A 21368-nucleotide genomic window follows, 5' to 3' on the forward strand; every position below is an offset into this window, starting at 1 on the left:
ACTAGTGTAGTCATTTCCTTCCATTTCGAATCATTCAAAATGGAATTGAAAATTAAACCTACCTTTCTTTTAATACTTACCTTAATGCTTTTCTAATCGTTTCGATGAAAATTATCTGTAACAATAAACATTAAAGATACTTACCTGGACTTACAAACTAGACTATTGACTGCAAAAAATACCTGAAGATCACTTGAAGTTAACTACGAGTTTTCAAACAAAGCAACGTGTTCCAAACAATTTTTAGATTCAGTCCCAAACTGTTTCAATTACTGTTCACCAATTGCAAAACAATTCCTCTAAAATTTGTATAATTCATAAAAAAATAAAAAAAAATACTTACCTGAAATTGAAATCTAAATAACCTGATGAAAATAAAAAGTACAAAGTGAAATATGAGAAATAAAAATAAAGCGAAAAGTACAACAACCACATGAAACAATCCATAGAAATAACAGTGCATTTACTTAAAACTTTACATTTTTAGTCACCTCTGTTCAGCTTCACCGGTAAATTTCTCTTAAATCTTAAAATTTACGCATTAAATAAATCACGTAAAGATGAAAAACAACTGTTTTCTAATTATGTATATAGTGTTTGTCTCCCTGTTATGAGCGTGCAAACAATTCCATCACTGAAACAGTAATTAATGATTAGGAATTAAGCAATGGCATGCCAAACAAACATATTTGGAACAAAACAAAAATCATTATCATGCACTGCTATCGGTCTTACATTATTTGTTATATAGCCAGTTTTTGTGATCACATCCATACAAATGATGCTGAACATAGTAACAATACAGTACTGCTTGCTTATTTCGATCAGCCTTGTCAGAACAGTAGTGGATACCTTCTTCACTTATCTGAAATATGAAAAAATTGAAAACATGAATATGAAAAAGAAATTTAATATGAAATCTTAAAATCATTACATTTACCATTTAATTTTCATAATACGCATTTGTAGCATTCATTTTTAAGTGACATGAATATTGAAGCTGACGTCATCTGAAAATAATAAAACACCTATTTGTCTTTACCATATGATAAGAGTATCTGAAAATTTAGAACAACAATAATGATAAAAACTGAGACACCAATTAGTTTCCATTCAGCATATTTGTAAATTCATGCAATTGCCATGCACAGAATATTTGCAACACATTATCAAAGATGACTTACCTCTCAATCACTGATGATATTGAAGAAAGAAATTCTAGTTGAGCGCTTGCATGCTGCCATGGCTAATGATCAAATGACGGACAATGAAGCAAGAAGCATTCTGAAAAGTAGTACAATGTTAAGTAAATTATGCAAATGAAACGACTTTGCCCCTGGTGAAACAACCTAATTTCCCGTTAGTATTAGTGAAATGGCATAATAATCATTAGAATGACATAATAATTTTATCAAACAGCTAAACATATTACGATTTTGTTTGAAACTTTCATACTATGCAAAATTGTAGTAATACGGATATTTACTTTAGTTATACGAAACCTCCTTAGCCTTAAGCACTGAAAATGACTAAAATTAACGCTTAAGTACTTCTGCCTTAACTTACTCTTTCAGCGCTTGAAAGTACGATATGATGTGATCCAGTGTATTACATTAATAATAGTTGTTTTATTATTAATGATAGAAGAATAATAGGTCGTTTTCACCGATAACAGAAAACAATTAAGAAAACACTGAAATGTTATAGCTGTACTATTCATAAGTTGTGAAGATTTATCGAGAAAGGAATTCAGGTTAACAAAATTTTACATCACAGTTTTCCCAAGAAACAATGCAATCCTAATTTTCAGCAAAAAACATCTATATACAATAAATAAAGAAGTGTTTTCTGTTGCTACTTAATTAAGTAACAATTTAAGAGACAAAAAATTTTTGACATCTTGAATAGCTCAGAATGGTAATCAGTAATCTGTATTTTCATTCAGAAGGTCTCAAAGTTAACAGCAAAAATTATTAGAAACAATACTTTATTACAAATTTCAAAATATAAATAATTCATTACTTACATAAAAACTACATACATATAAATTCTGATTGTCAATTGTTGAAAACAAGTTAAAAATATCAGATTAAGGAAATTCAGTCTGCCAAATAGCATACAATCTGGATACTGTTGTGCGTATGATAAAATAAATATTTACTGCAGAGAAAAAAGAACTTATTATCCATTATTGCTACAGCACCTGAACTGATTACTAATTAAATTTAAATGGATGACCCATTAAAAATTCAGAGATGCACTATGCAAATGAAACAGCTGTTGCAATCCCATTTTCCTACTGTAATTATGTTATCAAAAATTTGCATAGTCCATTATTGCCATACATTTATTGAAACTTGAATATTATTGCCAGTCCGTGATAAACTATTTACGCAAACTGCTGCTGGGTCAGTTATATATTCCTCAAAATTGACTGTTTAATTCTACTGAACTATAGCTCATACAGATCTGCTTGAAGTACAATAACGATGTGAATATAAATACGAAAATAAAAATAACCTACTAAAATTTTTATTCACAAACACGACTTCTACCCAAGATAAAGTGAAGTTACTGGTAAGCATAAAATTAAAGATAAAAAACATATTATGAGAACATTTTGAAAAAAATTTTATGCACTATTCTGTTACAGGGGTTTCGCTGTTTTCGCCTGTTGAAAACTCACACTCTGTGTAAGCGGAACAACTGTGCAAAAAACAGATCAACCAAATTTCAATATATCACATTTGAAATAAATCTGGAAAGTGTTACCTTCCATTTAATATTACTGCTTAATGCTTCCAAAAATGTACAGTTCGACTGCTATAAAATCATTTAATTCAAACTCCTTAAGAAAAAGTTACTACCTATAAATAAATAAAAACCACCTATAAATTTGAATAGACAATTAACAATTAACATTAATGGAATTAATGGAACATTTATTTATTTTGTAGTGCCATAGTCAAATAGACAATATTTCATGGATATTAATGAGGAATGAAGTCATCATGTGAAATTGATTCCGCACCCTTAGTTAGTCTCAAGTATTTTCCATAACGATAAAAATTTCTTTGTCCTCAAAATCAGCAAACGCTGTCTCTCATAATCACGCTTTCCGTTATATTTTTCAGTTTTCTGTTTGCTCAACTGTATGCTTTGTTTAGTACACCAATTTATTTTACAATCTACTTCCATGCGTTTTCTATTGTTCTTTAAGGCAGGATGTTGCAATTTTAGTTTTTTATTATTTTGCAATTTACAATAAAAAGGATGTTATAAACTGTCATCTGCATGACAATGGCCTGAACTTTTTCAAAATTATTAATTTTTGTTCTAGTTTATACATTGCAATTTCACGAAAGCAGGTTTACAATTCCCCTATTCCTTTATTCTGTTATACTGCTATTTTGTTACTTCATGATTATTTTGAATGGCTAAAAAAGTAAAATGGCTAAAAACTAGCTAAAAATATGAAAATCTGTAGTTATATCATAAAGAATACAATGATAGAGTGACACTGACAGAAAGCTATTGAATAGAGCTAAAAATTCCACAATCGCATAGCTGTGCTGTCAATTTGAACTATTAAGCTTCCTGAACTATTAAACTTTCAGCGGAAAACGCTTCTGATTGATTGTTTCGATAAATGCCTTATAGCCTACTTTCACTTTAAATTTTACTGAATATTCACTTCAAAATTGTTCCGTCGATATTTGAGGTCGCTGAAAATACTAAACTGAGTGTGAAATTTTAAACAAGTAAGAAATAGTATTTACTATAATTTGTCCAGAGTTATATAAATTTAAACAGAACAGTTTTTTTGGTTGATTTGTATCTAATGCCGTATAACTGAACAAAAATAAAACAAGCAATGCAGTATATCAATATTACAGTATCGGTATAGGCAACTTTTTGATTAATGTTAGAGATTTTATAACCAACGTATACATGTGTGTGTGTGTGTGTGTTTCGTTTGAAAAAATGTCATTTATCAATCAGCTTGCTAAATGCGCCTTCTGACAGAACTGCAATTGCGAAGATTTCATAATCGTTTCAGATTCATTAATGTAAACTTCACCACTGTGATTAATAAAAGTAATGAAAGTTAACTTACCAAATGTTTCATAACTTGATCATTTAATGTTGCAGGTGAACTGTTTGTCTGGTAAAAAATGGGTTTTATTCTATCATCTTGGACTAAGATCAACAAATCTGGCCCAAGAATCAATTTGGTGCTAGTTGTGGTAGCGATCGGAATGGGCACGCAGTTCCAGATTTATAATGCATCAGTGCTAAACAATTTGATAGACAAAATGACACCGTGGTTCAACGAATCTTATTATGATCATTACAATTTACCGTTGTCTAAGACGCAGCTAATCACACTGTGGTCAATCACTGTTTCGTGCGTACAAATTGGTGCGATCTTTGGGTCATTACTTTCAAAAGTTCTCGCAGAACGACTGGGCCGTCGTCTCAGTCTGCTCACCACAGGTTGCTTATGCATTCTCAGTTCAACAATGATGATTTCCGCCAAATATGCAGATTCGTTCGAGCTGTTCATGGCCGGACGATTGCTTCTCGGCCTTTGTGTGGGTGCTTCAGTCAGTTTGGGCAGTTTGACAGTCAGTGAATTGGCACCAGTTCGTTATCGTGGCGCTTGTGGTAGTCTGTTGCAGATGTTCATGGGTCTTGGGAACACGTTGTCCTTGATAATAACTTTGCCTGAATTATGCGGAAACGAGCAAAAGTGGCCAATTGCATTTGTTGCTCCACTGCTCGCCTGCTTGTTTGAAGTATTTGTCCTGATCACAGTCAAAGATACGCCACAGTACTTGTGGTATTCCAAACGAGACGAACAGAGTACAAAAGAAGCGCTGCACTTTTACAGACACATGGACAGCGTAGATTTTCAGTTCGAGCAAATCAAAGGTGAAATTGCGGATACAGAATCCAGAAACAGCTCTTCATCATTCAAAGCACTGTTTTCAAAAAGACAAAATTTGTTGCCATTCTTGATGGCCTTCGCAATAGTATTCAGCTGTCAATTTACCGGATTCTCCACGGTGATGGCTTTCTCGAAGAGCATTTTTCTTTCTGCAGGTCTAGAACATCATGTTGCCGTATATGCCAACATCGGTCTCGGCATTTTGAATTTCCTCACACCGCTATGCTGTAGCTTCTTCGTTGATAAAAGTGGTCGCAGGATTTTCATCCTGAGCGGTCTCAGCTTGACCACAGGCTCTTTGTGTGCGCTTGCCATCAGTGCAGAGATTGCTTTGAAGTTTATGATTCATGAAGTCAAAATGGTCAGCATTCCTTGTCTGTTTGCTTTTCAAATTGGTTATTCAGTTTTCGGCAGTGTTATTTGGGCAATTTTGCCGGAATTGTTCAGACAGGATGTCCGTTCCATGGCAATGTCGATTATTGTGTGCTGTTTTTTCGGAATGCAAGTAATCGTACTTTCCTGCTATTTACATCTTCAAGAAGCAGTTGGCCTACCACTCAGCGTTACACCATTCATAATAATTGGTGTCATCAGCATCACCTTCTTTTACAAATACTTGCCTGAAACTAAAGGTAAAAGCATCATGGAAATCAGCGAATATTTTTGCACAAAAAAGAAACAAACCACAAAACAAACGGCATATCAACCAGCCTCAACCCAGAGTTCACTTGTGACGATAAAGCTTTAACTTTTGAAAAATCAAAACCATCTGATCTTACAACTTTACAATCAAGAAACCATCCTCACTAATAAAACAATTCATCCTCCGCGAACGTTACTGCACAATTACTAGTTTACTTGTTCATTTGATTGAACTGATTTCTTTTTAAATTTGTCATAACTACTATAACTTTTTTGAGAATTAAGAAACACCCACATCTACTATCTCATATAACAACTTATGCATTAAACAAACCGGAAAAAGCAAAAATATGATAATCAAAACTGAAAAATAACTTTAAAGATTATTCTTATATAAATAAAGCATAAGAAAAATTCAAGCGAACCAACAAATCTATCAATAACCTCCACTGAATTGCTTTATCTGAATTTAACGAACATAAATGACCGCTTGTTAATAACTATAATTAAAACGCCTTCACTGCTTGTATGGAAATGCATATAATAGGATATCAGTTTGTTAAAGTTTAATTGAAAATTGTAAGACAAATAAATAACTTTACAAAAAATCATAAAGCACGATGACACTGAGTTTTGTTCAACACTGCAATGTTAAGTTCATCTGCTTATGCTGTAGTAGACAATTTTAAACAACTATTGAAAATTAGCACGCAGCTATGCACGCAAAAGAGATTCTTTTAATAGATACTAAAAAGAAAGATAATAGCACCGTGGGCCGTCCACTGCTTGTTTCATGTGTACACAGGATGTCATTATTCATTTATAGACACTGATTACTTATTGTTAAAAGCGTTGTTCAAAGCGAATTTTCAATAACAGACTAGAAGCGCTTGGTAAAGATTTTGAAATCCAGCGTTTTAACTGAGAATAAAAACTTCTTTTACAAAGTAAAAACTTGCATGTATAAAATTAGTCCTTGCTATTTAAAGAATTCCATATAACAAAATAATTATAAATGACAATTATAATGACGAAAAATCTAACTCTATACTGGACTGTACAAAAATAAATTAAAAAATTACTCATCAAAAATTTCCCACAATTTAAGCATATTATCTGCTGAAATTGTAGCGATGAAATGCTCGCATGGAGACAACACCATACATAGAATCCTGTCACTGTGAGCTGGCATCGCTTTGATGATGTTCATATCCGGATAGTTCCAAACTTTCAAGTCATTTTCGGCATTTCCATGGCTGCTGATAAGTTCGGAATGTCTTCTCTGCCAAACAATTCCGCTAACCTGAGATTTGGTGTTGACGCGTTTCACTTGCTTGCCATTGCACACATTCCAAATTCGAAGAGTTGCATCTCTTATACCACCGCCTGAAGCCAGCAAAGCATTGTTGAAAGGACACCAGGCAAGCGCTTTAACCGCACTGGAATGGCCGCAATACTCAGTGACGGCATTTTCGGCTCCTGATGTTTTTGCCAACGACCAAATGCGAACAGTATCATCGTTGCCGCCTGATGCCAGCCGGCGTTTGTCATCTGACCAGCTCAGTCCACAAACCAATCCACTGTGCCCGAGTACTCGGAGAACGCATCGCCCTGCTGCCCGTTTGTCAAAGTTGAAAATGTTGCCTTGGTCATCTCCACAGGTAAGAACGTTATCATTCCAAGCAGAGCAACAAACGGAACCATACATCTTTTCAAAACTGATCAACACACTTTCTGTTTCCAAATCATACAACTGCACATCACCTGAAGCCATGCCTATGGCAATCTGCTCTTCATTTATGGAAGACCACTTTACAGAAGTCACGTCCAACGGAAAGCTACCAGAAGAACAGGTTAACTCACCGCGATCTGATGTTCCTTTCAAGAAGATAATTTCGCCTCCAACGCCAAGAGCAATAAAATTGTTCTTTCCCCAATCCAAATAGTTGAGGTAAAAGTCATCCGGTACGTAAGCCGCTTCAAATTTTCGTACGCAACTAATGGATAGCTTTCGAAACGGCTTCACTTTGTATGGACTGGGAAATAGATTGGCGATGGTTAGCGTTGAAAATCTGCAGCCAGTTTTCCTTTTATTAAAGTTCAGCGTTCTAGGAGCCTTTTCTTCTTCGCTCAAGCTCATTGTTACTGTTGGCTTGTTGAGTTCACGATTTGGAGTCAGTAAAGTACTTCGAACTGCGCGGCTGTATTCTAGATCATCCACATGACGCGGAATGAATTCTTTCTTTTGCTGCTCACTTTCCACATTAGAAGAGCATGGAAAATGATCTACTGTAGAAATGAATCTATCGGCATTCAGTTGATGTTCACGGCGTGCTTTTCGCGAAGGAAACAACTGAACTTTTTGCTTCAAACTGACACAACTTTTCGAAGTAGATGAATTCGAATGAACAGAACGTAAAGATCTACTCGAACTGTTATTACTAGACGTGAAAGAAATGTTGAAAGAATTCATTGAAAAGCACTAACTAAGAGCAACAGCAATTAAACTGAAACCTCACAATTTCTCTGCTCTCACTAGATCAGCTACTGAAATTTAAACAAAACGCAAACACTGTTTAATGTAATCTAAATTTCCAATCCGTTAAAATAACTTTAAAACGCGCGTCCATTTACTAAAAAAACACCACTGGTGAACAACAAGTAAGCGATGCACCTTTTTCTGGTGACATAACGAATTAATTTACTAAGTAAAATAATTTTCACATCTTACCTTTCTGCATAGAATATTTTGTTAAAATGCTTCTCCTTTCGCCAAGTGCCGCATTTATTCCTTTTAATTTACAATTCTATAATCTTCATTGTAAAATAATTTGCATTTTATGACAGAAATTTCACAATATGTCCTCTCCTATCTACATTCGGATGAAACAAACTGAAGCTATACTAACTACATAATAGATCAATGAATAATACAGTAAGACATTTGTACCTAATTTTATTTATTTTTACCACAGGAAGATTTTGTTATTTTGAGCATTTGCTTATCATGAATGTTTTTTACGTTCATTATTTGTTGGGAATAATTCTTCCTACTTCTTTAAAATTAGCGCGTTTCGAATATAACGAACATCTTGACCAAAATATTATGGGTTTGTTTTGATATTTTTTATTTCAGTTCTTAGCATCTTTTCATAAATAAATCAATGGTTTATCTTTGAGTTAAATAAACAATTGATAAATTAAATAAGCAAGTAACTTTATATTCACTTATTTATCTGTTTACTATGAATTCAATGCTTAATCAACAGACTATTGAGATGGAAAGATTCTCGCTGATTTCTCTCCTGATTTGCTTGCTTTTTTCTTTAACTTACATATGCAGAGTTTTACATAAATAAACATACATATTTAAATTTATGCAATGTTTTCGCGTCTGTCGGCGTCCAGTTGAACTCAATGTCCATGCGTTTGCTAGTTGTCTTCACTGTTTCAATCATTCACAGTGTCATGCTGATTAGTTTTCATGACATTTTCCTCAGATCCTTATATCGTTTCCATGGTAAGATTCAGATCGATTCGGTTGAACAGTAATATTCGGTGAGTTCAGTTAACTAACTAGGAACAGCCTAACGGCAATTCACCACAGGCTAAAGACCTGACCGAATACAGATGTACAGATTCTTTCATATCATTTATCCATTTCTCTTTGAAATGAACGCAAACCGATTGTGTTTGTTAACTATATGGCAGAAGAAACTGTACCCAATTTCTGTGTCAACAAGTCGACATCGGTAATCGTGACATCGAGCATCGGTGATGTTGACGTCCGTTCTGATCAAATTTTTCATCCGTAAAAACTCGCGTTTGCCAATACATTAGGCTTGAAAAAGCGTGTTTTTCTGTGGAAGATGTCAACACGTCCGTTGCGTATGTATGCTTGTAGCCACAATTATGTGGCCGGTTTCCGCTGTTTAAGCCGGTCTAAATGCTAGTACTGCGAGTTCTGACAAACTGGATTGACGCACTCCTTTTGCTTCAATTTACGTAAAATCATTTAAAATTTCACTCAGTTATTTCAGTTTGCAAACAAATCTGCTATTGTATCGTGATAATATTTGAAAATTTCTTTCTGAAAATAAATAATTTAAAAAAAGCAAATAAATTCTGTAGACTTTGAATTGAAAATGCGATTAATAATTGCACTTGCTGAAATAAGCTCCGCTTTCTTTTATGTTGCCTTTCCGTCGGTAACGTTCAAATGAGTCATTACCTTCGCTGAGATCGCGTGGCCAGTGACAACGTCATGTAAATCTTAGACTGTTTTAGCTTCTGAAACTGCCATGCAAACAGATCAGCTGTCGGATGTCGAATCGTTGAACGGGGGAAACATGAAAACGGTGGACAGTTTTTCCACCGTCATGCAAACATTGTGCGAAATACGAAGGGAAATAACCACAAAACTGCTCAACAAAGAAAAAGTACCAGAAAAATTGGTGACAGCTATTGAAAATATCAAAAATGCGATTGAAGCAAAAATGAACCCCAAACACAGCATAACGTTGGCTCTGGATACGGGCATGGAGATGCAGTTCAACGTCAGAGATGAGTTGGCTGGTTTGGAGAAAGATTTGAAATTTTTGCAGTACGTTCAGTCTGGTTTCAAATCTGCGGACTCTTTCCTAGATTTCCTAGCCAGTTCTCATCCTCACGGTAAAAAACGGTTTTACAACGAAGTTGCCCAGTTGGAATACATGCTTATGCGACGTGTCACCGACGGTTTGGACGTATTCATCACCGATTGGGATGGAACATACAAGACTTATTGTTGCAATTACAGAACAAGCGTTCAGCCAGCTTACAGTGCTTACTGGCTATCCTTATTTGCAAAGAAATGCGCTCCGATGAGCGCCGTACTCACTGCTGGTCCGTTACGTGATTTTGGCATTTTGGATCTCATCGCCGTTCCGGCTGAGAAAAGTGGTATCATATTCGGTGGATCGTGGGGACGTGAGTGGCTAATCAAAGGTAAACGAATGGTCAACAAGAGCTACTTCTGTGCGGCCAGCGAAATCCAGCTGAAAGATCTGGCCACCAAGTTATCAGATATGATCAACGCTAAACCAGAATATCATCGCTTTTTGTTCACCGGATCCGGATTTCAGAAGAAAGTTGATCGTGTTACAATTGGTGTGCAGACGGTCAAAAATGACGTGTCAGAAGAGGAAATTAACGCATTTCTCGATTCTGTCAATCAAGTCGTTCAGGAGCTGGATCCGCATTCTGAAATATTTGTACAACACAAAGAGCGTTTGGATATTGAAATAATTTTGAAAACTACCACACAGGGGACTTGGAGCAAGGCGGAAGGTATTAAATATTTGTTAGACATGCTAGAAATACCCGCATCTAATCGCAGCATCTGGATATGCGGCGATACAGTTTCTGATCTGCCAATGGTTCAATATGCTATACAGGCAAATCGAGCCGGCACGATAGTAACGTTTGTCAGTCCACCGGCTGAAGTGATGCAATTCTTGGTCGAAACGGCAAGACCAGACGGTTATTGTATCGTCGGATGTCCAGAAGTGATCCACGTCGCCATGGCAAGAGTGTTGCGCAAATGCGGTGCCCTTACCACGTAGAGAACCGTGCAAATCCATTTGTTGGAAATTTCTCAAACTGCCCGATTATGACATTATTAACACATTAGCATTTTTTAAAATTAACTCATTTATTATTTTATCTTTAATTTAAGTAAAATTTGTGCGATTTTATTTGCCTTTCAAAATTGTTTGTTTCCATTTTCAAACTGAAGAAGTATAAAAATATATTTTTTCCATCAAATTAAATCATTCCGTGAAGATGATGATTACAATCATCATTGTTCTCAACATCTGATATTCTCATTGTAATGATTTTAATATTTTCCCCCTTTTCATGCAAATACACTGACGTTGTCGTGTCGATTTCTGCTGTCGACTGATTCATTTTTCAACAATTCCATTCTCATGTCAGAAGCTTGAAACAAAGCACACTGCTTATTGTTTGTTTGACTTTGTCAAATTTTCACTACCATTCAAAGAAACTCCCAATAATCCCCCTCCCCCACCCCTCACACACACACACACACACACACCTTTCATCTTGTTCTACCTGTCTCTCTCTCTCTCTCGTACTTGTAATCGATCGACAAAATACTGCGCAATAAAAATGACAGTGTTCGATTGGGTTATATCATTTTTCAAAATTGAAATGCTCCATTTGTCTTGAAAACAACAATAATGAAGAAAACAACACAGAAGGAGAAACGACATTGAACAGTACAGACTTGCAAATTTTACGTCATTGCCTTTATGACAAGAACATCTAACTACGCTCATATTTTAAAACTGATAGAAAAATAAATTCAAGCTATTAGTTAATAATAATAAATTTGGAAAATCAGCTTCATTAATTTTCATAAATATCGATCGACTAAATGAATAAATTAATTAATACTTCAACAAAATTATACACCAAAGCGAAGATCATGGAAAAATAATAAAAGCAAAAAAGAACAAACAACAACAACATGCAGTAAATAAACTAGCTGAAATAGCATGACTATCGTTATTGCAATAGAAATTCAAATCAAACGCCATGAAACAATATTTTTACACCATTTTGTTTACTTAACACTACAACTGATACGACACTGCCTAAGCGATAAATGATAATGTTAATATGATTGCACAAGCCAATTGCTTACTCACCTACTTACTTATTGCCTAAATCGTAAAATATTTTCGAATGTTTGGCCAGCAAATTCAAACAAATAATAATGAATTCAAGCTAATAATAAAATGCTGCGTTTCCAACTTCAAATTTAATTTAATTCAATTTAATTTAATACGAATAAAAAACAATAAATACATCAATCTATACGGCATTACAAAATAACTTGAAAAAAGATCATTTAAAAATTAGAAATTACTTCCAACATTCTTCTGTAGGCACCGTCAGCCATGTTTGTACCCCAAACGAAATCCACGTGGTCAGAGTCATGGTAGTAATGAATGCTTAAAGTGCTTTTCAGCTCCGCTGAAAGTCTCATGATGTCACTTTCTACGGTAAACACGTCGTTACCGCCCCAATAGAGCACCACCGGCACCAGCATGTTTCCAACCTTGTATTTCGGTGATTCTGGCTAAAAATACTACTAAATCACATTGCAGCGCAAATCAAAAAGACAAAAAGTAACTAAATGCAAATAATCTGTACCTGGTTGTAAATTTTCGTATTTTCGTCAGATCCATAATCGAATTTTTTAAATTCACCCTTCTGAATCATCTAAAATATCGCAATTTATTATTGCTATCCCTGCTATGATTAACAACAACAAAAATGAAAAGCATTTTCAAAAAAAAGTTCAGTTCATCAAAGCAAACCTGAGAAAAATGCATAATATTTGAAACTGAAGTACCGGATGGGGTGTGAGCCATGTAAACTGGTAAGCGGGTCTGAAACAAGTGCAAAATGAAAATCAACTGCCGCCGGTAAATTACGAATGACGATGCACGAATCAGCATTGATAACATAGCAATTGGATGAATAAATTTGCAAATTTTGATTACTGATTAATTTTGTCGTTGAACCGTGATTGAAATTTTATTTGCTATTGTGACGACAATTGCGAATGCTTACCATGTTGAAATTGAGAAAATCACAACCAACAAAAAGGAATAAAGCATTCTGGCACAGAAAAGCTGTCCTGCCAGTACAAAGCTTTCCACCCAACCATTTCATGAATCTTGTAGAAGGCATAAATTCGTAGCCGCCGACCATCTCAACCATTGGCTGAAAAGAAGTTAGATGATGATGATTTGCCAAATTTGCGTACAAATGATGTTCTTATTGTAAAATAAATGAAATGACTTGCTTTCAACAACCAACTGTACGGAACGACATGCCTCAGGGCGCTTTTTGTGTTGCCCAGGTAAACAACCGGTGCAAAAGCATGAAACGTTTTCACCTAAGGAAGTCATATGCTTCGATCAAAATAACAAACAACTCAAACAGGCCGTTTGTATTCATCACCTTAGCAGCAGACCAAGTTGGCCTTTCAGAAAACAAAATGAAGCCAATAGTGGTGCCCTGCGAATGGCCTGCATAGTGCAAACTTGGAGCTGATGTTTCATTCAGGACGAAATTAATAATTGCCGGCAAATCATAATTTGCCATTTGATCAATGCTAAAGCGGAAAGAAAAATATTACCAAAACGTTTCACAATTAATTATCATAAAATTGACCCCAATTTCATTTACTTACGTAAATGCCCAAAATTCTTGGGATTTTGGATGTAAAGAAACATGCCGCCGTGAATAGACATTGCCTCGGACGTTGGACAGCCAGACGTCGAAGCCAGCATCCGCAAGTATAAAGCCTATTAACAAAATTGTTGATTTTCGTTTTATTTGATCGTGTTAGTTCGTATTTCAAATTTTATACCAAGGCTGTGATTTCTTGAATTCAATACCCAATCAGAAGCTGACTGCAGCAAGCCGTGCTGAAGAACAACTGGCAATTTCTTGCCAGACCTGTGTCCATCATTCGGAATTCTATGATAAATTTTTTTCTGTATTGTTAAATTACACTCAACAATAATTACTAACCGTTGAAGTCGCAATATGTATCCATCTTCAGTAATTACACTGTGCTCTTCGCATCTGTAGCCTTCACGAACAATAATTCCGCACTAAAAGTAAAATGTACTAATAATATACATTGCTGAATTGTTCACAAAACAATTTTTCGCAACTTTTCACACAATTTGACTAAATGAATAAAATATTAAACATAATAATGCAACAATGATCAAAAGTTGAAAAATTCACCTAAACTACAAGGATCCAATATTTCTACTATTATAAATATTATTGCAATAAACTTTACTGTGTCAAGATGGGCTTCGGGATCTGCCAACGCAGAGACAAACGGAAACAGAATGAACAAGTAATTGATAATTCTAGCAAGAAAAGATAGAAAATTCATATTCAGAATTCAGAATTTGCAATAAGCGGCACAAAAAAGAAATCACTTTTATACTAAATTTATTACATCTGCAAATAAATCCTTGTTTGAGAATAAAGAGACAAAATAAATTGAGTAATGTTTGCCTGACCACTGAAAAAATATTTAACTTATCTTTGAATGCAATTAAATGTAATTATCATTACAGTTATAAGTTATCATTTGCAATTATGGACATGAAATAAAATTTCGAACAATTATTGAGCAAACTACCTATAAAATTTCACGCTCAGCCTTTTTCTAGTATAAAAAAGAAATAAAAGGCTTTTCCTTATAAAATTTTGCCCTTACGATAAAAGTGCGACCAAATACAGTTGAAAAAATTTTAACGCAAAGACCGTGTGTGTCAACATGGTGCATAATATGCAGCATGGGAGAAGAGCGTATTTTGAACTTAAGAGATTCCCACTATAACCGAAATGTCTCGCTGAAGTTGCATCATACTTGGCAAACATTAAAAATAATTAAATTTCATGTTTATTTCGCTTCATTAAAATTTTGAGTTGATGAATTGAAGAAATTTAAATGTCAGCAATAGTGTTCGCAATTAATGCATAAGCGTTTCGCATTTGAATAGCAAATTGCCACAGATACAATAATGTATGAAAAAGAAAATACCACATTTGTTGTAAAAATTTAATATGAATTGCATGTGAATTAACTGACTTGAAGCCAACGCAAAGTATTTTATCATTGCATTTTCAATTGAACACATTTGCAAAATTTATACAAATGCAAATTCACGAATGTGCAAGATGTTTGCTTTTTATGTACCAAAAAAAGAAAAAAGTTTAATTGTTCAGTAAACTAAAGCGCAAAGCGAGTAGTAATGAAATAGTAAAATAAACAACCGCACATATTGAACTTTATATTTGAAATTTATTTTTTTGGTTTATTGAATTCTTTACTGTACAAAATGGCTTCAAAATAAGTAAGCGATCGTCGTTTTTCTGCGTTGGCTGTGCTCAAGTGTGGCGTTTTAAAGAGGTTGGAATAGTAAAAAAGACAAAACATCAAATCCACTGCACCACCAATCAGCATGCAGAAAGTAGATAAAACTTAAACCCATTTGAAGTGCCAATTTTCCGGATGATCCGGAAAGTTGAGCTACTGCAATCGATTGTTACCTAAAATTTGCTTTGCCAGCAACCGAATGCTATTTCCAAATGCAGTGCACTGGACACACTTGGATAATTAACATCTGCCTCTAGTGAGTTTCGTATGCGCTATTTCCTCCTCTCCAGCTCATCCCACCCACAAAAACAGAATCAGTCTCGGTTCCTAAAATGAACATACGCTGAATATAAAGTTAGTTGCAAGGTTTGCAAAACAATATTCGAAATAGATGACAGAAGTGAATTGTGTAATTGTATACTGCATGCGCAAATCCACGCTTGAACAATCAACAATAAAAGCTGTTCGACAAAGCAACAAAGCGGAATAGCCAAATCAAAAGCCAGAAAACACACATCCCACTATCGGAAGACATCGCAGAATGTCCAGAAAAAGAAAAGCAACAGGAACTTTTCACTGCTTAACACATTACTTTTGTAATAGTTAGTTTTTGCCCATCAACGCCAGATAAAAATATCAGTGCCAAATTTTGCAAAATGCCTGCTTAAGTGAGCTAACTGAATGGCAATAACGACGACAATATCATCATTTACATATATACAAGTGGCGTCATTTTGAAAGAAAATTAAAAAACAAAGGCAATTTCAAAGCAGGTAAGCATAGCTCGTTTGTTGTGCTAACACGTGCTCATTAATTTGCAACTAACCAGAAAACATTGATTGTATTGCAACTTAATATCAATTTTTATTGTTGCTTTAATTACAGAAAATTTTCCGCTTTCTAAAAATCGAAAATGTGCGGTTATCGAAATTCAGTATATTGTACACTGCTGCATGAGAGGTAAAAAATACTAAACACGAACACGCAGTTTTCAATCGAAAAGTTGTGGTCAAACGGTTGTGGGTGTTATTATAGACTGTGCATTGAAAAGTTTCCGTTCCCCTTTGGCAAAGCGATAACCCAGCTGCGAATGTTGTTAGTAGTGGGGGTTGAACATAACTGAACAATATTGGCCCCGAAGGTCGGCAACATCCGTACTGGAAAAGGGAGATTTTTCGTTGATCACTTTAAAAAGCATCAGTTTAAGTTGTTCAACAGTATGAAACTAGAAATCAAGAGAACAGCAGCAGTTTCGAATTTCCAACAGTCCATTATTAGTAAATTGAAAGAACAATGAATCTGTGACCAGAATCAATGCATCAGAATGTGGTCACTCAACAATTGCTTCCAAATGCGGGGGCGACGGCCCTTTCATGTTAATGACGCAGAAATTCTTGAACTAATTTCTCCTATTCCAAATCAAATTATTTTACAATTGAGTCATTACAAACTGCTTGCAAGCAACTCAAACTTGCAAGCGGTTTTTTCACCAACACACCATATAGCGCATTGTCAGTGCATGCATGCGTGAAAAGCGAACGATTGTCATTCAAGCGGAAAGCGTTTGTTCAATTAAACTTCAAAAGCAACTTATTCAATCCGGCTAACGTCATTGCAAGCAGAAAACAAAATACACACACACACACACACACACAAAACATTCAATTGCTGAAAAACATGCGTGCTATTTTAAATAAATATACATGTACCTTTATACACCCATATAAGTTTTAATCTTACGCAAAAAAATGAAAAATAAAAGAAAATGGAAAACGCCTGTGCATGTTTCACATAAACAAAAAACGGCACACATGCAAATATAGATAGATGTAAATGCACCGTATAATAATAAATAACTGGCATGCTTTTTTGATTGTTTTATCAGTTGAAAAAATGTCTGCTCGTAAAAGTCACTGCTGAATGGGCTTCCTTGTCCATTCACGACATATATATATATATATGTGTGTGTGTGTGTGTGTGTGTGTGTCGATCAGAATGAGTGTTTAAATGATGAAAACAATTAATAAATTTAAAAAATGAAAAATCACTACATTTCCATGCATGCGTGAAGACAAGCAAAGCAAATACAGAATCATGAGATAGATCTCGTTCACATAAATGATAAAATCAGAAATCTATCCAATCTTGTCAGAGACATTGCTGGTTATTGTGATTTCATTGTCTGCTGCTTACAACGGTTTGTTTTTCCTTTGATCAAGCTAGCCGTCAGTTAATTTAGTTATGCAACGTCCGGTGACGCAATAGGTGGATAAAATTTGCACACATTTTTCAAATTGAACGCAAAAGGCCATTTGTCAAATTGTCATCTCGCACATCGAATCATCAAATGGAAATATATTATTTAAGTTGTTGTATTGTTTGGTTGATTGATCTAGAAAAAGAGACAGACAGAAGAACAATCTGTCTGTGATGCAGCTGAAATTGAACATTCATCTTTCTTCTGTCAAGTGACGACCTGACAGCTTGAAACAAGTATGATAGATATATCGATGTGAAAAATTCAACAACAACTTTTTCTGTACACTATTTCCCAAATCGTGCATGCATCTTGTCGTGCTGTTGCCACATCGTAGATTGGATCTGAAAATTGTTCATCTTCTTTTCTACGGTGCAAAACAACCGAAAAATTGCCTACGGCTAATTGACGATAAGATAACCAGCAGAGCCAAAAATTAGAAACCAGAACGCGTTAAGCAGAACAAATGTATTTCTGTTTCTGCTCTGTGCATCGAAGAAGAAATGCTGCTGCTGCTGCTTTTGCTTTCGCTTGCATGCAAACTACTGGCTGATATATTCAGTCCCATGTGTCTGTTGGTGGAGTTGTTCAATAACGGGTTCCCTGACGCGATGTTTATTTATCAAATGTACAACTTATTATTATTTTCGATTCACTTCTCACCGCGCATAAATAATAAAATTACTTAATAATAACCGTCAATGCATTGTCGAATCAGTCGAAACGTCAGAAATATGTTCGCTTATTTCATCCTCAAGCTTGCAACCAACCTGTGGGCTTTGCAAGCGTTTCTCGTTAGCAACTGTAGGCATAAGCAAATGCTATTGATAGTGCAGCTGATAAAGGTCAAACGCTAAAAATGCCCAACTATCGCAGACGCTGATCTCCGCGCTGCTCCATAAAATTTTGTTCAATTTACCCACTTTTGGAATTAAACTGTCCAGTAGCGCATGGTCTCGTTGCAAAAGTGCAACGGGTCAAGGTTTCCAATGTTTTGTTATTCAGATAATTAAGCTGTTTCTAGTCTTCACGTGTGCCTGATAAGTTGCTCCTAAATCGAGAACAGATTCCAATCTCGACAATTAATAGCTCATGACGTCACATAAATGGCATTGCACAACGTTTGATTTCTTTCTTGACAATACATTTTTCAATAAATGAATTAACTCAGCTAAAATCTCCATCCCATCCTTCGCCTTTCTCTGTTTGTTGCTTTCCATTCATCAACTCCCTCTCCTCCTATTCATTCCACTCCGCCACCTCTTCGCTCCAGCTGATGTTCTTCCAAATTCACCTGTATTTACAAATTCACCGCAAAAGTTCAATTGCAAGCAACGACATTTTCTGTTGATTAAAATATATCTGAATTCTCAGTACTGGTATAGTTCCCAGATGATCCTATGCCAAACAGTATTGATGTAATTTTAATCACAGCACAGAGAAGCTACATTTTTATGGAAAATCAATCTTGAAAATAGGAAAATTTTTCACCTTTATAAATACATACGGATATTATTAGTTTTCAAATTAAAAACTATGACTCGCACAACACAATGAAACCAAAAGCAACCTTGCCCATACTTCATGAACACTTTTTCTTAAAAAAAACTAGAATGAAAAAATTTTAGAAAACTTCTTTCACTGTGCATTGCTCAAGGTAAGCATGATAATAATTATTATTATTTACAAATAAACTACTGTAACACAAATATGCGCACATAGATATTATATTATATTATGACCAAAACAATGACCAAATCTATAAGAGTTATTGTCACTGGCATCCCGAGTGCAATCACTGGCTGATCTACTGAACTTACATAGATGATGTACATACGTGGAACGTTCCTTTCATTAGCACTGGAAGTTAACTCTGCTGCTAATGAACATATTTGTTATTCAATTGAAGACAGTTTGTCTCGATTTCGGGTTTCAACAAAATTCAAAATTTATCATGTCACAATCGTTCTAATCTACAAATCTCTTGAGATTTTCTAAGTTGGACTTTGGAAATTTTAAATTACTTTTCTCAAACAACAGCCAATTAAAATTAAAGTCAGTGATGAACAAGCAATATATTTTCCAAATATCTAATGACGCAGTGCGTTGATGATCTGCGTTCGGAGAATCCGTTTCTCTGAATTAATCAAACCAACTCGACCACCGTCCGACCGTTTTCAAAGTTCTGCGAAATAAATTATTAAAAGAACAAATCGGAATTTTTTTCAGCGAACTTTCACTATTGAATAAAGAGAAAGGTAGATGACTGTTATGTGTAATTTATCATTCGATAAAACTAATGCATTGGTTGCAAGAGATATCTTTTCAAAAGAAATGACTTTAACTGACCACGCAAATGAACAACTGATGATAAGAAAGCTTTTGTAAAACGTTTTCGAAGACAAATTGCGCAAAGATGACTGACGGAAAATGCTAATAAATCAACAACTTATTCATCATTCACCAAATCAACTCGCACCACCCTAGCCTGACAGGTTTCCAATAGACACAGAGTTCGTTATCTATATTATATATATAGCTAGCAAATCTATCGCAGAAATCAATTAAAAGAATCATAACGCACTTGGTCACACTCTTCATAATAGACCTGATAATTTTTCATTTAACTTCAAATTCAGTTCCCCTCTTTTTTAACAAAATAAAAAGAACAAAGAAGAAGAAGAAGAAAAAAACATACCTGACTTTAAACCAGCACGACAACTGCACAACTAACTTAACTGAATTAAGCAAGGAGATAAGAAAGAAAAGCTGAAAACAAAACCAACTAAATAATGACTGAGATAGATACATAAAAATGTCAATTGTAAATTCTCCCTGCTTTCAAATGCCTGGTCGTATTCGGATTAATGGTACGTATTGGTTTGTACTGCACAGTTGGGTGCGCATGTTGAACAGCAGCTTGGACCAAAAAGCAACAGTGTGCAGGTAATCTTTGCAAGAAGCTCGACAATAACTTTTTCGGCTCAACTTGATTTCCACTTGCTGTTGAACTGAAAACGTGTCTACAGTACGCCAAATTGCGTGACTGGCTGATCGCATCGCATCCGAATATTGCGGAAATTTTCCATTCATCGCTCGTCGTAGACAACCTGGCCAAGCAGGTCTGGCTCCAGAACCAAATCACTTCGAAACTACTAACCCTGACTACATCACTTCAACAGCAGACGGTAGAGGCTTGTATTTTAACATTTCTCTCTTCTTCTAATTAACTTTTTTCACTTCTTCCGAGGGATGATTGATTCCATACAGTTTAAACAATTTTGAAATGGGCACACTATTTTTCATTTTCACATCATCATTTTCTCTTCTAGATAAATACATATACGTACATACACACACATTTACATACACACACACACGCATACATATATATATATATATATATATATATATATATATATATATGCTTTTCCTTCTTTTCATTTTTATAGTGATTACCATGGACTAATAATAACAATAATAATAACAGTAATCAGTAGGAGAAGAATAATAATAGTAATTCAACCTACATG

At 34.9% G+C, this 21368-nt stretch overlaps 5 protein-coding genes across 5 annotated transcripts; 2 read left to right on the forward strand and 3 right to left on the reverse strand.

The window, feature by feature from the left end:
- Positions 1-660: 660 nt before the first annotated feature.
- Positions 661-2922, reverse strand: Tsp_03099 (hypothetical protein). Its single transcript, XM_003379390.1, has 8 exons — positions 2914-2922; positions 2773-2823; positions 2358-2423; positions 1487-1519; positions 1185-1246; positions 1043-1058; positions 960-1010; positions 661-855 (listed from the first exon to the last, which is right to left on the reverse strand). The coding sequence occupies exons 1-8, from the start codon at positions 2920-2922 to the stop codon at positions 661-663; spliced, it is 483 nt and encodes a 160-aa protein (XP_003379438.1).
- Positions 2923-4175: 1253 nt separating this feature from the next.
- On the forward strand, positions 4176-5699 carry Tsp_03100 (facilitated glucose transporter member 5). The gene has a single exon (XM_003379391.1). It carries the CDS (start codon positions 4176-4178, stop codon positions 5697-5699), a length of 1524 nt encoding a protein of 507 aa, XP_003379439.1.
- Positions 5700-6671: 972 nt separating this feature from the next.
- Tsp_03101 (putative anaphase-promoting complex subunit Cdc20) lies at positions 6672-8066 on the reverse strand. Its single transcript, XM_003379392.1, has one exon. The coding sequence runs from the start codon at positions 8064-8066 to the stop codon at positions 6672-6674; it is 1395 nt and encodes a 464-aa protein (XP_003379440.1).
- Positions 8067-9010: 944 nt separating this feature from the next.
- Tsp_03102 (conserved hypothetical protein) lies at positions 9011-11196 on the forward strand. The gene is made up of 2 exons (XM_003379393.1): positions 9011-9113; positions 9881-11196. The coding sequence occupies exons 1-2, from the start codon at positions 9011-9013 to the stop codon at positions 11194-11196; spliced, it is 1419 nt and encodes a 472-aa protein (XP_003379441.1).
- An 808-nt stretch (positions 11197-12004) lies between these two features.
- Positions 12005-15079, reverse strand: Tsp_03103 (gastric triacylglycerol lipase). Its single transcript, XM_003379394.1, has 13 exons — positions 14963-15079; positions 14652-14717; positions 14318-14368; positions 14207-14289; positions 14043-14152; positions 13863-13977; positions 13631-13784; positions 13483-13581; positions 13238-13390; positions 12982-13053; positions 12815-12883; positions 12528-12740; positions 12005-12028 (listed from the first exon to the last, which is right to left on the reverse strand). Exons 1-13 carry the CDS (start codon positions 15077-15079, stop codon positions 12005-12007), a joined length of 1326 nt encoding a protein of 441 aa, XP_003379442.1.
- Positions 15080-21368: the final 6289 nt, after the last annotated feature.

The sequence above is a fragment of the Trichinella spiralis genome (genome assembly GCF_000181795.1).
Source record: "Trichinella spiralis strain ISS 195 chromosome Unknown Scfld2, whole genome shotgun sequence".
Lineage (NCBI taxonomy): Eukaryota > Metazoa > Nematoda > Enoplea > Trichinellida > Trichinellidae > Trichinella > Trichinella spiralis.